Source organism: Rana temporaria, chromosome 6 (assembly GCF_905171775.1).
Source record: "Rana temporaria chromosome 6, aRanTem1.1, whole genome shotgun sequence".
Classification (NCBI taxonomy): Eukaryota; Metazoa; Chordata; class Amphibia; order Anura; family Ranidae; genus Rana; species Rana temporaria.
In genome coordinates this window covers 11338884-11355511 of record NC_053494.1, presented here as the reverse complement: position 1 = coordinate 11355511, position 16628 = coordinate 11338884, and the positions used below count along the sequence as shown (strand labels likewise).

General features: G+C 48.1%; 1 protein-coding gene across 2 annotated transcripts; it reads left to right on the top strand.

The window, feature by feature from the left end:
• Positions 1–1548: 1548 nt before the first annotated feature.
• LOC120943075 (sulfotransferase 1 family member D1-like) lies at positions 1549–15404 on the top strand. 2 transcript variants are annotated; one of them, XM_040356167.1, is made up of 8 exons: positions 1549–1677; positions 3553–3699; positions 4237–4362; positions 7026–7123; positions 10483–10609; positions 11310–11404; positions 13113–13293; positions 15259–15404. In XM_040356167.1, exons 2-8 carry the CDS (start codon positions 3570–3572, stop codon positions 15369–15371), a joined length of 870 nt encoding a protein of 289 aa, XP_040212101.1. In that variant the 5' UTR covers positions 1549–1677; positions 3553–3569; the 3' UTR covers positions 15372–15404. The 2 variants fall into 2 exon arrangements, with proteins under 2 accessions (XP_040212101.1, XP_040212100.1); XM_040356166.1 differs by having other exon boundaries at positions 1594–1677; positions 3556–3699.
• The last annotated feature ends 1224 nt before the right edge of the window (positions 15405–16628 follow it).

Here is a 16628-nt window from a genome sequence, read left to right as displayed (position 1 = left end):
ATGCCCATCCGTGCCACCTATCAGTGCCCATCCATGCCGCCTATCAGTGCCCATCCGTGCCGCCTATCCGTGCCCATCCGTGCCCATCCGTGCTGCCTATCCGTGCCCAGCCGCGCCGCCTATCTGTGCCCATCCATGCCGCCTATCCAAGCCCATCCATGCCACCTATCCGTGCCACCTATCAGTGCCCATCAGTGCCGCATATTAGTGCCCATCAATGCCACCACATCAGTGCCACCTCATCGGTGCCCATCAGTGCCGCCTTATCAGTGCCCGTCAGTGCAGTACCATCCGTGAAGGAGAAAACTTACTTATTTACAATGTTTTATAACAGAAACAAAAAAAATTTAGGAGATTATGGGGCCCCTGGGCAATAGGAGATCATGGGGCCCCGGGCAATAGGAGATTATGGGGCCCCGGGCAATAGGAGATTATGGGGCCCCGGGCAATAGGAGATTATGGGGCCCTCGGGTAATAGGAGATTATGGGGCCCCCCGGGCAATAGGAGATTATGGGGCCCCCAGGCAATAGGAGATTAAGCGGCCCCTGGCCAATAGGAGATTATAAGGCCCCCGGGCAATAGGAGATTATGGGGCCCCCCGAGTATTAGGAGATTATGGGGCCCCCAGGCAATAGATTATGGGGCCACACAGTATACACACACATACAGTATACATACACAATATATATACACACAGACACACACACAGTATACACACACAATATACACAACGCCCGACTGCGCAATTGTCAGTTAAAGCGACGCAGTGTCGAATCGCAAAAACTGGCCGGGTCCTTTACCTGCCTAAAGGTCCGGGTCTTAAGTGGTTAAGTTTGTAGGAACCCTTAGCTGAAAGAAGAGGATAGCAGAGAACAATAGGCGCACTAATGCCGCGTACACACCATCACTTTATGTGATGAAAAAAAATGACGTTTTTAAAAACGTCACTTTAATTGACTGTGTGTGGGGGAAAACGTCGTTTTATGTCTTGTAAAAAACGACCAAAAAAAAATGAAGCATGCTTCAATTTTATGTGTCGTTTTTCAAAAGTGCACTTTTTACTTCACAGAAATTGACCGTGTGTAGCAAAAAACGTCGTTTTCTAAGACGTTTTTTCATCCACGCATGCCCAGAAGCTACTTATGAAGCAAGCTTCAATGGTAAAACGTGGTGGAACGTAACCTCACTTTGCAAGAACATTGTGAGAAAAACGATGGTGTGTAGGCAACTTCGTCTTTGAAAATTGAAGTTTCAAAAACGTCATTTTTTACTTCACAGAAAGTGTCGTTTTTTTCCATCACATAAAGTGATGGTGTGTATGCGGCATTAGATGTCATGCAAGAAATTTCACGTTGCGTCAAATTAGGTGAGGAGTTCCCTGCCTAAACCCCAGGGCTCTACCATTGTGTCCCGGGTGTGTCGCTATTTAGGATACTTCGGGAATTTCGGCTTATGTATAATTGCAAGCTTACGGAGCCTGTGTTTGGCACAGAGCCATCTGGCATAGGAGGCACATTTCCCTTTTTCTTTTGGCAGCAATACAGAGGCCGCCCTTTCCCTCTCAGACTGGGCCTCTCCTCCTACCTCCTGGTCTCAGAACCGATTCTGCATCTCCCCGTTCCGCACACAGAAACGGCTCGCCAACCCCTCCCGGCTCTGTCCAGTTCATCCGTCAGGTAATAGACACTTTTATGACTTGTACGTGGCACAAATGCTGGAGATCTGCCCGGTCTTAAAGTGTATGTACAGCCAAAGCATTTTGGCCCAGATTCTCGTAGATTGGCGTATCTCCTACGGCGGCGTAACGTATCCGATTTACGTTACGCCGCCGCAACTTACACGGGCAAGTGCTGTATTCTCAAAGCACTTGCTCCGTAAGTTGCGGCGGCGTAGCGCAAATCCCCCGACGGAATTTAAATTCGGCGGGTGGGGGGCGTGTATCATTTAAATGATGCGCGTCCCCGCGCCGAACGAACTGCGCATGCGTCGTCCGTAAAATATCCCAGTGTGCATTGCTCCAAATGACGTCGCAAGGACGTCATTGGTTTCGACGTGAACGTAAATGCCGTCCAGCCCCATTCACGGACGACTTACGCAAACGACGTAACTTTTTAAATTTCGACGCGGGAACGACGGCCATACTTAACATTGGCTGCGCCTCATATAGCAGGGGCAACTATACGCCGGGACAAGCCTAACGTAAACGTCGTAACTTTACTGCGTCTGCCGCGTGCACGTTCGGGAATTCGCGTATCTAGCTAATTTGCATACTCGACGCGGAAATCAACGGAAGCGACACCTAGAGGTAAAAAAAAGAAAAAGCAGTTTAGATCCGACGGCATGAGAGACTTACGCCTGTCGGATCTAATGGATATCTATGCGTAACTGATTCTAAGAATCAGGCGCATTGATACGACGGGCCAGATTAGGACTTACGACGGCGTAGATGGCGCTGCTCCGTCGTAAGTCCTTTGAGAATCTGGGCCTTTATTTTTAACTAATCTTAAGGCCTCAAATGTTTTTTCAAAAACAAAAAAATGGTTCTGGCAGAGAAAGGGTTAAGCTTAGTTTCCATCGCATTGGTGTCTTCGAGGGACACACGACTGTTAACGTGTAGCGGTCTTTTGGGACACGTTTGCGCTTTGCGCAGAACCAGGGCAAATACTGCTGTGCAAAATGTAAGCACGTTTATTCCCTGGAAGGTTCTGAATCTAGGGAAGCAACTGTCCACACTGAAAAGAATCTCCATACTTAAGGCCTTGTACACACGACCGGATCTATCCGCTGGGATTGATCCGCGGATCAGTTCCAGCGGATAAATCCGGTCGTCTGTACAGCCTAGCGGATATTTATCCGCGGAGATTCCTCGGGCCGATCGATTTCAAGCGGATATAAATTACTTAGCATTCTAAGAAATCTATCCGCTTGAATCGGCTCCAGCGGATTGATCCGGTCGTCTGTACAGACTCACCGGATCAATCCGTCCGCTCCCCTCCCTCGCATGCGTCGTAATGATTCGACGCATGCGTGGAAGTACTTACCTTCCAGCGTCGCGCACGTCGCCGCGTCATCGTCGCGGCGACGGCGCGACACGTCACCGCGGATGAATTCCACACGGATTTGGATCCGATGGTGTGTACACGCCATCGGATCCAAATCCGGAGGAGGAATCTCCGCTGGAAAAAATCCGGCGGATCGTTTCCAGCGGAGATCCGGTGGTGTGTACGTGGCCAAAGAGTTATACGTATCTGTCTGGCGCTCGGCCCATCATTTGCATGGCTCACGCCCACTTCCACTTACACCTAGGAAACCCAGCGCAGTTTTGGCAGCACTGGCTTTGTGAATCCAGTGCTTGCCTCTCTGCGCTGCGTCGGCGTATCGTAAAGGAGATACGCTACGGCGGCATAAATGTGCGCCGATGTCTGTGAATCCGGGCCCAGATGTGTATAATTTTCTTTAGATTTCATTACATAATGTTCTGTTTTATGGTGAAGATTATTGCATCTAATTGTCAAGATGTTTTCTACAATAACTTTTGCACGTTTGTACAGCAGACCGTTCTGAAGACATGAGCCGTCCTCCGATAAAAATTGTCAGCGGGATGCCGATCCTCGGACCCTTTGCTGAAAACTGGGCCAATGTTCAGGTCTTCCAGGCCAGAGAAGATGATATCATGATTAATACGTACCCAAAGTCAGGTGAGAGGAATTCCTCAAGGTGAAATCTCCCATATTAATGCCGCGTACACACGACACACATTACGTTTTTTTTAATGTCATTAAAAACGATCGTGTGTGGGCTTCAGAGCATTTTTCACGATTAAAAAAAATGGGCATTAAAAATTTCGAAAATGCTCTATTTTTTTCACAACGTTTTTAACATTGTCGTTTTTAAGGTTGTAAAAAATGGTCGTGTGTGGGCTTTAACGACGTGAAAAAAACGTGCATGCTCAGACGCAAGTTATGAGACGGGATCGCTCGTTCTGGTAAAACTAGCATTCGTAATGGAGTAAGCACATTCATCACACTGTGCTATAAAAATGCACTGGCCCAGATTCAGTAAGCAATTGCGCCTGCGTAACCATAGTTACACAGCGCAATTGCTGACTTGCGCCGGCGTAACGAGTTCTCCTGATTCAGAGAACTCGTTACGCCGACTGCAGCCTAAAATCTGCGTGGCATAAGGCTCCCGCGTCGAAGTAAGCGCAAACAAGTAGTCACTTTGTTCTTTCCCAGGAACCACTTGGATGAGTGAGATTTTGGATTTGATCCTCAATAGTGGAGACACAAGAAAGACGACCAGAGGTGCAATATATGAGCGGGTGCCCTTCCTAGAGTTTGCAGTACCCAATGTGGCCAAAGGTAAGTCAGAACATAGCACAATTTTTTTATTTTCCTGAGCCAAGAGTAAAACAAGCATGATTTTTTTTTTGCTTAGAATAATGATCACGATTCTTGCGGCGTAACATCGTCTTTCACATTACAGAAAAAAATTGGGCTAACTTTACGGTTTCGTCGTTTAATAGAGTGTGTTTTTTTCCCCCAAAAAAATTGCGTTTGAAAGACCACTGCGCATATACATTGTGACATGAAATATTGCAACAACCGCCATTTTATTTTCTAGGGTCTCTGCTAAAATATATATATATATAATGTTTGGGAGGTTCTTTAACGATTAATCGTGCAGCTCTAACACAATGCTACAGTGTCTGGCTACCATGCCAGGGCAGCCATGAACTGAGCACAGTGAACACATACTTGAATTGAGCACAGCGAACAGGTACTTGTGGTTGTCAGACAGGCAGAGTAGTCATGAAAATGCGGGTTCTGGGCAGGCTATCTGAGTGTAGTTGATATCTGATCCAAGGTTTGTCAACAAGGGAATCCAAACTAGCAGGCACAGGAACAAGGCAGGCAAACAGGGAGCTGGACGCATGCATTACAAACACTATCACAAGCAAGACACTATGGGGCAGATCCACAAAGAGAGTACGCCGGCGTATCACTACTATCTGTGAAGTTTATTCATTTAGGAGCAGTTGTAAAAGCGTCCCGTATGCATATGGAGCCTAAGGGGCAGATCCAGAAAGCGAGTACGCCGGCGTATCTACTGATACGCCGGCGTACTTTCAAATTTCCCGCGTCGTATCTTTGTTTTGAATCCTCAAAACAAGATACGACGGCATCTGGGTTAGATCCGACAGGCGTACGTCTTCGTACGCCTTTGGATCTTAGATGCAATTCTTCGGCGTCCGCTGGGTGGCGTTCCCGTCGTATTACGCGTCGAGTATGCAAATTAGCTATTTCCTACGATCCACGAACGTACGAGCGGCCGTCGCATTCTTTTACGTCGTTTCCGTTCGGCTTTTTTCGGCGCATAGTTAAAGCTGCTATTTGGTGGCGTACGCAATGTTAAGCATGGCCGTCGTTCCCGCGTCGAATTTGAAAATATTTTATTTTGTTTGCGTAAGTCGTCCGTGAATGGGGCTGGACGTAATTTACGTCCACGTCAAAACAATAACGTCCTTGCGACGTCATTTAGCGCAATGCACGGCGGGAAATTTAGGGACGGCGCATGCGCAGTTCGTTCGGCGCGGGGACGCACTTCATTTAAATTAAACATGCCCCCTACTCGCCGATTTGAATTACGCGCCGTTACTCTGCGAGAGATGCACTACGCCGCCGTAACTTACGGCGCAAATTCTTTGTGGATTCAAAGATTAAAAAAGTAAGTTACAGCGGCGTAGCGTATCTCACATACGCTGCGCCCATGCAATTGTACGAGGATCTGCCCCTGAGAGTTTGGCTGGCTTAAATCAGGTTTGGTCTCCACCCAGAGGCTGGCTACATCAATCACTGTGCAGGTGGACAGACAGACAGACAGGGAGAATGCAGCTCAGCCAAAACCAGGATGCTGGAATGAGACCAGCAGCTGTCATGGAACAGGAGCACTGCACGCTCCTGACACTATCCCAGAATACATGGGCGGCCCGTCCATTAGGAGCGCCCGGGCACCGCCCCCTCTCTTCAGGCCACCCCATATATGCAATGGATAGATTCAGGCATAGCATGTTCAAGCTGGACCAATGAAACAATATAAAAATATACAGGCCCGGATTCAGGTAGATTTGCCCCTTATTTACGGAGGCGCAGGGCAGCGTTTTTGCCCTGCGCCCCCGCAAATTTACTGCGCTACCCGCGATTCACGGAGCAGTAGCTCCGTAAATTGCGTGTGCGCTGTGTAAACTTGCCCTGCGTAAGGGCGCCTAATGTAAATGATCCCGTAGGGGGCGGGAATCATTTAAATTAGGCGCGCTCCCGCGCCGAGCGTAGAGCGCATGCTCCGTCGGGAAACTTTCCCGACGTGCATTGCAGCAAATGACGTCGCAAGGACGTCATTTGCTTCAAAGTGAACGTGAATGGCGTCCAGCGCCATTCACGAATCACTTACGCAAATTACGTAAAATTCGAACGTCGCGACGTGGGAACGACGGGTATACTTTAGCATTGGCTGCCCCTGCTATTAGAAAGGGCAGCCTTACACTAAACACGCCGTACGGAAACAACGTAAATTGCGTACGCAGGGCTCGCGCAACATTGTGAATCGGTGTTAGTATGCAATTTGCATACTATACGCTGACCACAATGGGAACGCCCCCTAGCGGTCATCGCAAGAATGCAGCCTAGATATGCGTGGCATAAGAGCCTTATGCCACGCAGATTTTAAGCTGCAGTCGGCGTTACGATGTTCCTGAATCAGGAGCATTCGTAACGCCGGGGCAAGTAAGCAATTGCGCTGCGTAACCTATGGTTACACAGGCGCAATTGCTACTTGAATCTGGGCCATAATGCCTGGAATTCTTCTTTAATGGGAAATAGCGATAGTATACAGTATTTGGATAGTGAATTGAAAACACCAAGAAACAGCAGATGATTGAAAGGTAGGAAGTGGAGGGGGGAAAAATGTACATCAATATGGAATTCTAAAGAAAAAAATGAAATTTTGTTGCTTCTTCACCCCCCAGGAACTGAAATCCTGAATTCAATGGAGACTCAGCGCGTGATCAAATCTCACCTACCTATAGAGCTTGTCCCACAGAGCTTCTGGGAAAAGAACTGCAAGGTGCAAGGCTTTGGTGTGATCTACATTCCATTGGAGAGCTGGTCAAGCCCTGTTTCTGGAGATACCGATCTATAAAACTTAAAAAAGTAAAAAAAAAGGTGTCTCTACATACTAAATAGAAATGTGGAGGGGTGGAGCTCTCGGTATAAAGAGTACCAACATAACAAAAGCAACACACACCCGGTTTTGGGCTCAACGGACCTCCAAGACCTTCTTATCCCTGTTTTATGAACATCCAGGTCTACTACGAAATATTAAAATTATAGGAAAACAATACAAGACTGACAGATATACATACAACAAGCAAAATACCACCTTCCTAGCAAATAAACAATGGTCTATATTAGGGTTGTCCCGATACCACTTTTTTAGGACCGAGTACAAGTACAGATACTTTTTTTCAAGTACTCGCCAATACCGAATACCGATACTTTTTTTTAAATGTGTCCCCAAATGCAGCCATGTCCCCCCACAAATGCAGCCATGTCCCCCCACAAATGCAGCCATGTCCCCACACAAATGCAGCCATGTCCCCACACATATGCAGCCATGTCCCCCCCATATATGCAGCCATGTCCCCCCTATATATGCAGCCATGTCCCCCCACAAATGCAGCCATGTCCCCCCACAAATGCAGCCATGTCCCCCCACAAATGCAGCCATGTCCCCACACAAATGCAGCCATGTCCCCACACAAATGCAGCCATGTCCCCACACATATGCAGCCATGTCCCCCCCATATATGCAGCCATGTCCCCCCTATATATGCAGCCATGTCCCCCCATATATGCAGCCATGTCCCCCCCATATGCAGCCATGTCCCCCCCCATATGCAGCCATGTCCCCCCCATATGCAGCCATGTCCCACACAGATGCCGCCATGTCCCACACAGATGCCGCCATGTCCCCACACATGCAGCCATGTCCCCCCATATATGCAGCCATGTCCCCCCATATATGCAGCCATGTCCCCCCATATATGCAGCCATGTCCCCCTTATAAGCAGCCATCTCCCCCCCCCCCTTACCTGCATGCTGCCGCGCCGCTTAGTTAACACGAGCGGGGAACATTACAGCTTTCATTTGAATAGCTGTAATGTTTCCCGCCGCGCTGCGTATAGACACTCCCCCTTGCTCGGGATTGGACAGATCACCCGAGCAAGGGGGAGTGTCTATACGCGGCGCGGCAGGAAACACTACAGCTATTCAAATGAAAGCTGTAATGTTTCTAACCAAGCGGCGGCGGGATGCGGTGTAGCGGCGGCCGCGGCGGCGGGGGTTGGGGCTAGAGTATTCTATTTAGGCATCGGCGGTATTTGCGGGAGTACAAGTACTCCCGCAAATACTCGGTATCGGTCCCGATACCGATACTAGTATCGGTATCGGGACAACCCTAGTCTATATACAATAGGACTACACAAAAAGGTTACTTAGCTCAGGTTATAGCAGCTTCACGATCATCAGATGAAGTTTCTTCTGGCATAGACCTTCTTTGGTGTTTTACGTCATTATAGGGTCCTCCTGTCGGCTTAGGCTGTCGACCTTTTATTTGGAAAGTTCAGTTAGACAATCCCAATTAGACAATCCCAATTAGACAATCCCCCATTTTCTTACTACTTTTTTATGGGAGAACATTTCTCAACTCAACCTCTAGATGACACTGTTGTATCATACATGCCATGCGTCATATATGTCAAAACGTCAATCTATGTTGACCATTGGTTACCCGACTTGTTGCCTTCAGTTACATAATTCATGTAAAAACACTAGAAACATTTAACTGCCAACTGAATTTAGCCCAACATACAACAATAGTTCATTGTTTTAGAGCAGGGGTCTTCAAACTGCGCCCAAGGGCAGGATGTGCCCGTTGCTAGCCGTTATCCGGCCCTTGGGGCACCATTCCTACCACTGACACTGGGGGCAATATTTCTCACCAATACGAATGATGGGATACTATTCCTGTTACTATTAGGGGCACTACTCCTCCTACTGACCACCTTCACTGAGGCCATATTTCCCCCCCTGCTGGCCACAACCCGGTCCTCCTAAAGACTGAAGGACAACAAACTGGCCCATTGTTAAACAGACCCCTGTTTTAGAGGACAGTTTGTGTAAATGTTTCCCAGGCATTTGTTGAGTATCCACTCAAACACTCAAGGAAACTTAGGGCCGGATTCACGTACAGCCGCGTAAAAATTGTGCGGGCGTAACATATCTGATTTACGTTACGCCTCCGCAACTTACACGGGCAAGTGCTGTATTCTCAAAGCACTTGTTCCGTAAGTTGCGGCGGCGTAGCGTAAATCGGCCGGCGTAAGCCCGCCTAATTCAAATTTGGATCAGGGGGGCGTGTTTTATGTAAAACTACTGTGACCCGACGTGATTGACGCTTTTGCGGAACGGCGCATGGAATTTCCCAGTGTGCATTGCTCCAAAGTACGCCGCAAGGACGTCATTGGTTTCGACGTGAACGTAAATGACGTCCAGCCCCATTCACAGACGACTTACGCTAACGACGTAACTTTTTCAAATTTCGACGCAGGAACGACGGCCATACTTAACATTGGTACGCCGCACTTATGCCTCATATAGCAGGGGCAACTATATGCCGGGAAAAGCCTAACGTAAACGTCGTAACTTTACTGCGTCGGCCGCGCGTACGTTCGGGAATTCGCGGATCTAGCTAATTTGCATACTTGACGCGGAATTCGACGGAAGCGCCACCTAGCGGTCAAAAAAAAAATGCAGTTAAGATCCGACGGCGTAAGAGACTTACGCCTGTCGGATCTAATGGATATCTATGCGTAACTGATTCTAAGAATCAGGCGCATAGATACGACGGGTCGGATTCGGACTTACGACAGCGTACATGGCGATACGCCGTCGTAAGTCCTTTCAGAATCTGGCCCTTAATGTCTCCTTCTAAGGCAAACAAATAAACACATTCCTCTGGTACACATGGCATTGGCTGGTTTGACATTCGGCCCCTGTGTACGACAACCTGTTTGGCTTTTGTCAAAGGGGCATGCCAGAAAAACATCTGCCGATCGGCATCCGATCATCACTAGCGGCCAATGGCTGAGAGCGCTGACTGGAGTGTTCTGGCGGGGGGGCATCCCCCTGTCAAAACACCATAGCTCAGATTGCTGTACTAACATCAGAAAGAGGCCAGTGATGGTGGCTCCATTTGGTCATCTCAGCTCATCTACTGTAAAAGAGTGTTCAAGCTCTCAGTGTACACTGTTTGGAGCCTCTTATTATAGAATTCAGGTGCTCGCTGCCACTAAACAGCTGGAATATTTCACACGTTGCACAGATCTGTTTTAATTTTACAGATTATTTTCCATCTCTGTGCAGGTGATCTATGTGGCACGCAATCCTAAAGACGTGTTGGTATCATATTATCATTTCTACCAAATGGCCATTGTCCACCCGGATCCTGGGACATTCGAGGAATTTTTTCAAGGTTTTATGGATGGGACAAGTATGTATTCCTTTTTTTATACCTATCTTGGTTGTATGAAGGGCTTAAATTGGTGTTCATTGTTCATGAAATCCTCCTGAGGAAGACACATGACCCTGTGTCGACACGCGTAGGAGAGAGGCACGGACAATCAGGATATCAGGAACTAGCATGGAGCAGGTTTAATTTAGAAGTGTCAGGCAGGGCCGATCCTAGGGTCACAGACGCCTGGGTGCAGAAATATTTCTGCCGCCCCTACATGGGCGTGGTCATCTTACTAACTCATCCCCTTTACAAATGTTTCTATGGCTACGACTCAAACAGATGCTCCCCTAAGAAGTCTTCATTAGTGTCCATCAGAGCCCCCCCACAGCAGGTGTCCCTCTTTAGAGCCCCCCACAGCAGGTGTCCCTCATCAGAGCCCCCCCACAGCAGTTGTCCCCATAGATCAGTACTTATCCAATACTGTATGTCTAGTTCTGCTTTCTGTTATCACTAGTCACATATATACACCAACCCTGATCTCTTAAAGGGGAGTTCGATGTTTTTTTTTTGTTTATTAAAAGTCAGCAGCTACAAAAAGTGTAGCTGCTGGCTTTTAATAAACAGACACTCACCTGCTCCACGGTCCAGCGGCGCGCCGGCCGGAGCCCCGCTCCTCTGGCCCCCCCCCCCCCTTCTAGCTGTAATCGAACTGAAATTGTCATATTCTTTCTTGCAGTTGCCTTTGGCTCCTGGAGCCAGCATGTGAAGGGCTGGTGGAAGATCAGACAGCAGAAAAATGTGCTCTATATTTTCTACGAGGATATGCTGGAGGTGAGGCAGTCTCCTAAACTGCTAGAAGAGGATAGGTGAAACGGTTTCTTCACTTGGTCCTTAAAAACCACAGTTAAACTTTTATATACCTGTCACCAAAATGCCCCCTGGTCCTCCAATCAGCTGGTCCTCCAACCCTTACCTCCAATCAGCTGGTCCTTTGGTCTTGGTGCTATAGCTGGGGGTGTGTTGATTAGACCTGTCCACACCTGGTCCCACCCACTGCTTTCTGGATTACCTCCACTGCCTCTACTGCTGCAGTGTCCAGGAGGGGGAGCGTGTGAGGCACAAGTCAAGGAGGATTTGGCTCAGTCAGGAGAGGTAAAAGGAAGTTTTTCTTTTACATTATGAGGATAGTGCACATGGGCGTCTGCAGGTAGGGGCAAGGGGGGTCAAGTGCCCCCCCCCTGGAATCAGATATCGGATCGGCACATTCAGCACAGTGGCATCGCTATGGGGGTGCAGGCAGCCAGCGGGGTGACACCATCAAGGTGCTGTCAAGCCTCCCCATCAGTGTAGTGTGACTGTGGGCTCTTTTTCCTGCTCAGTCCAGCAGAGAACTCTGCGGCGCTGTGTCAGGAGAAAGGCGAGCTGCGGGCTGTCAAAGGTTTCCCCCGCTCGCCCCCCCCCCCCTTTCTCCTGTCAGGGAAAAGAAACATGGCTCTAATCAGGTTCCCCGCCCAGCTTCCTGCCCGCTCCGTTCCTTCCCCATTGGCCATAACTGAGGGCCAATCAAAGGAGACTAGGAGAGGAGAGCATCATGGGACATGTAGTCCCGAAGATTGGCGGGCCCATTTTCAACAGGAAGGAGGCCTCAGTTCGATCAAGGGAGAGATTGAGAGACTGCAGCCTGGAAAAAAGCTGAGGGGTGTGAGTGCTATAGGACAAAGAAAGAGGGGTGTGCTGGGCAGAAGCCAGAGAGAGAGCCATGCTGTCCAGCACCACCAGAGAGAGAGCCACGCTGCCCAGCGCCACCAGAGAGAGCTACGCTACCCAGCGCCAGAGAGAGAGCCAGGCTACCCAGCGCCACCAGAGAGAGAGCCACGCTGCCCAGCGCCACCAGAGAGAGCCACGCTGCCCAGCGCCACCAGAGAGACAGCCAGGCTACCCAGCGCCACCAGAGAGAGCCACACTGCCCAGCGCCACCAGAGAGAGCCACGCTACCCAGCGCCACCAGAGAGACAGCCAGGCTACCCAGCGCCAGAGAGAGAGAGCCACGCTACCCAGTGCTACAAGAGAGAGAAAGACTGAGCCACTGCCAAGGTAAAGACATGCTACACTACTGACCAGAATCACCCCCGGGGAACCCAAAGTGAGCGATCGGCCAGACGGAGGGATCACTGCTGTAGTTTTTTGCCGGGGTCGACCATTATATATTACTTATCCTAGGGACTGTACTACGTCTGCAGTCTCTGACCATGATATTGTGATAATGACATTGTCGAAAAGGGGCCCCTACTGGGCACTGAGAGCTCAATAAAAGCAATATAAATATCATTGGTTGAAAAGTTGAATATTGAATTTTGAAAACCTTGACAAGTCTCGTTTTCCCGACCACAACTGATCCTTGTGATGTCTTCTCACATTTTCGGTTGATGGCAGATTTTAGGTCTTCTAGTTCAGGGATCGGAGAAATGCTTTATGAATGTATCAGTCCTTTCCGCTAAGACCAGATTCATTGTCTCCATCTTCTTCTCTCTGGGTGAAGGATCCAAAGCGTGAGATCAAGAAGGTTTCGAAGTTCGTAGAGAAAGACCTTCCTGACGATGTTCTGGAGAAGATCCACCAGCACACCACGTTCAAGGCTATGAAGGAAAACAAAATGTCCAATTATTCTACCATACCCTCATCGGTCATGGACCACACCATCTCCCCTTTTATGCGGAAAGGTAAAGGCCCTCAACCTCACTCCATTCCAAATGATAAAATCGTAGTTTTAGTTAAGATGCATAGTTAAGAGCTGTCCTAATGCATGAGCTGTCATCTTGAGTGAGGGCAGATTGCCCTTACTCAAGATGTCCTAATGCATGAGCTGTCATCTTCAGTAAGGGCAGATTTCCCTTACTCAGGATGTCCTAATGCATGAGCTGTCATCTTGAGTGAGGGCAGATTGCCCTTACTCAAGATGCCCTAATGCATGAGCTGTCATCTTGAGTGAGGGCAGATTGCCCTTACTCAAGATGTCCTAATGCCTGAGCTGTCATCTTGAGTGAGGGCAGATTTCCCTTACTCAAGATGCCCTAATGCATGAGCTGTCATCTTCAGTAAGGGCAGATTGCCCTTACTCTAGATGACCACAGTTAGAAGTGGTAGAGGGTATTTTTCAAATTGATTTCTCGACAAAATAAATCATGGAGATATGGATGAGTGGGTGAGTTTGCTTTGAATATTAACTGCCTGCCGACCGCCGCACAAACTTATACGTCAACAGAATGGCACGGCTGCGCAAATGTAGAAAAATTGCCGCCGAGTGGTCGCGCGCAGGCTGCCGGCGCTGTGCTCGCAACCCTGTCGTGAGCTCCGTGACCGTGCCCCCGGGACCCGCGGACTCGATGTCCGCCATTTTCCGCGATCGGGTCACAGAGAAGAAGAACGGGGAGATGTCAGTGTAAACACAATGGGCCAGATCCAGAGAGAATTGGATCCGCGCAGCGTATCAGAGATACGCTACGCCGCCGTACCTTACCTGGCGGAATTTCGAGTCCTCAGCGATTTCGCGCCGTAAGTTACGGCGGTGTAGTGTATTTCTGGCGGCGGAATTCAAATCTGCGATCAGGGGGTGGGTTTCATTTAAATGAAGCGCGTCCCCACACCGAATGAACTGCGCATGCGTCGTCCGGAAATTTCCCGCCGTGCTTTGCGCGAAATGACGTCGCAACAACGTCATTTTTTTAACTTAGACGTGACTTACGTCCATCCCTATTCACGGACGACTTATGCAAAAAAAAAAAAAAATTCAAATTTCGGCGCGGGAACGGCGGCCATACTTAACATGGCAAGTCTATCTATACGCCACAAAATACCAGCTTTAACTATACGCTGAAAAACAGACTACAGACGACGTTAGAAAATGCGACGGCCGCGAGTACGTTCGTGGATCGTCGTAAATCGCTAATTTGCATACCCGACGCGGAAAACTACGCAAACTCCACCCAGCGGGCGCCGAAGTATTGCATCTAAGATCCGAAGGCGTACGAAGCCGTACGCCTGTCGGATCTTACCCAAATGCCGTCGTATCTTGGTTTGAGGATTCAAACTAAAGATACGACACAGGAAATTTGAAAGGACGCCGGCTTATCAGTAGTACTTGCTCTGTGAATCTGGCCCAACATCTCCCCGTTCTTCCCCTGACATGTCACTGATTGTCTGTTCCCTCTCATCAGGAACATCGATTAGTGACATGTCATTCGTAGCCACGCCCCCTAACATTTAGAATCACTCTCTAGGACACATCGGCCTAAACTGAGGATTTTTTTTTTATATATTTTTTGGGGGGATATTTATTATAGCAAAAAGTAAAAAATATTGAATTTTTTTTTTAATTGGCGCTCTATTTTTGTTTATAGCGCAAAAAGTAAAAACCGCAGAGGTGATCAAATACCACCAAAAGAAAGCTCTATTTGTGGGGAAAAAATGACATCAGTTTTGTTTCTGTGCCATGTCGCACGACCGCGCAATTGTCAGTTAAAGCGACGCAGTGCCGAATCGCAAAAAGTGGCCCTGGTCTTTTGCCAGCCAAATGGTCCGGGGGCTGAAGTGGTTAATACTGAATTAAATCGTGTTTTGATCTGTGGTGCTCAGATACCTTTTAGTTCCGCTTTAATGGATCGGCCTCTGCATGTCTCTGTCTCCAGGTGTCTGCGGGGACTGGAAGAATCATCTCACAGTGGCTCAGAATGAAATCTTTGATGCGTATTTGGAGCGGGAGATGTCCGACACAGATCTAACCTTCCGATTCCAAGACTGATGCTGCATTGAAATAAATCTCCTATTTATCCATTTTATGACTAAAATCATTTTGATCAGAAGACTTGTATTGCTATCCATTAAAAAAAAAGAAAAAAAGAAAATTGAGGTATAAAATGTTCTGGTATAGTCTAGCACAGTGATGGTGAACCTTGGCACCTCAGATGTTTTGGAACTACATTTCCCATGATGCTCAGGCACTCTGCAGTGTACTGGAGCATCATGGGAAATGTGGTTCCGAAACATCTGAGGTGCCAGGCTCATCTCATTTGGCTTCTTAACTGCAAGGGGCTGAGGGAAACATAAAGCTAAAGCTGGTTAAAACTAAAGCTTGCCCCGTGCCTGGTTAAAAGCGCCCCGCTAGCGGCCGAATAGCGCCGCAAAATTTACGCCGACACACACCCACCGCCCCAGTGTGAAAGGGGCCTAACTATTAAATTATAGGTATTGGAATTTCCTTTTAAATTTGGCTGTTAGTGAGCGCAACGAATATGAATTTATCTGAAGTTACGAATTATCCGAAAATAACGAAAGCCGCATCTAAATAAATGGAATGGCACAAATTAATAATAAATAATAATAATAATAAAACGTTTTTATTATTATTGTTATTATTATTATTATTAGATCCTTATGTTCCATTCGTTTAGATACGGCATTCGTTATTTCAGGTAATTCGTAATTTTGGATAAATTAATATTCGTTGGGTTCACTAACAGCCAAATTTGAAAGGAAATTCCAATACCTATCATTTAAAAGCTAGTTATAGTTAAGTTATTATTAACCACTTAAGGACCCCTTCATGCCGATATACGTCGGCAGAATGGCACGGCTGGGCACATCAACGTACCCGTACGTTGCCCTTTAAGCCCAGCCGTGGGGTCGCGCACGCGTGCACGTGACCCGGTCCGAAGCTCCGTGACCGCGGGACTCGCGGACCCGATCGCCGCTGGAGTCCCTCGATCGGTCCCCAGAGCTGAAGAACGGGGAGAGCTGTGTGTAAGCACAGCTTCCCCGTTCTTCACTGTGGCGCCGCCATCGATCGTTTGATCCCTTATATAGGGAATCACAATCGATGACGTCACACCTACAGCCACACCCCCCTACAGTTAGAAACACAGATGAGGTCACACATAACCCCTTCAGCGCCCCCTTTGTGGTTAACTCCCAAACTGCAATTGTCAATTTCACAGTAAACAATGCATTTTAAATGCATTTTTTGCTGTGAAAATGACAATGGTTTAAAAAATGTGTCAAA

Bases quoted from the DNA above. Each gene is read 5' to 3' on its own strand.
- LOC120943075 (XM_040356167.1), top strand. From the start codon at position 3,570: ATGAGCCGTCCTCCGATAAAAATTGTCAGCGGGATGCCGATCCTCGGA. The intron at 7,124-10,482 runs GTGCAAGGCTTT...ATCTCTGTGCAG, and splicing joins TCTGGGAAAAGAACTGCAAG to GTGATCTATGTGGCACGCAA. The intron at 10,610-11,309 runs GTATGTATTCCT...TCTTTCTTGCAG, and splicing joins AGGTTTTATGGATGGGACAA to TTGCCTTTGGCTCCTGGAGC.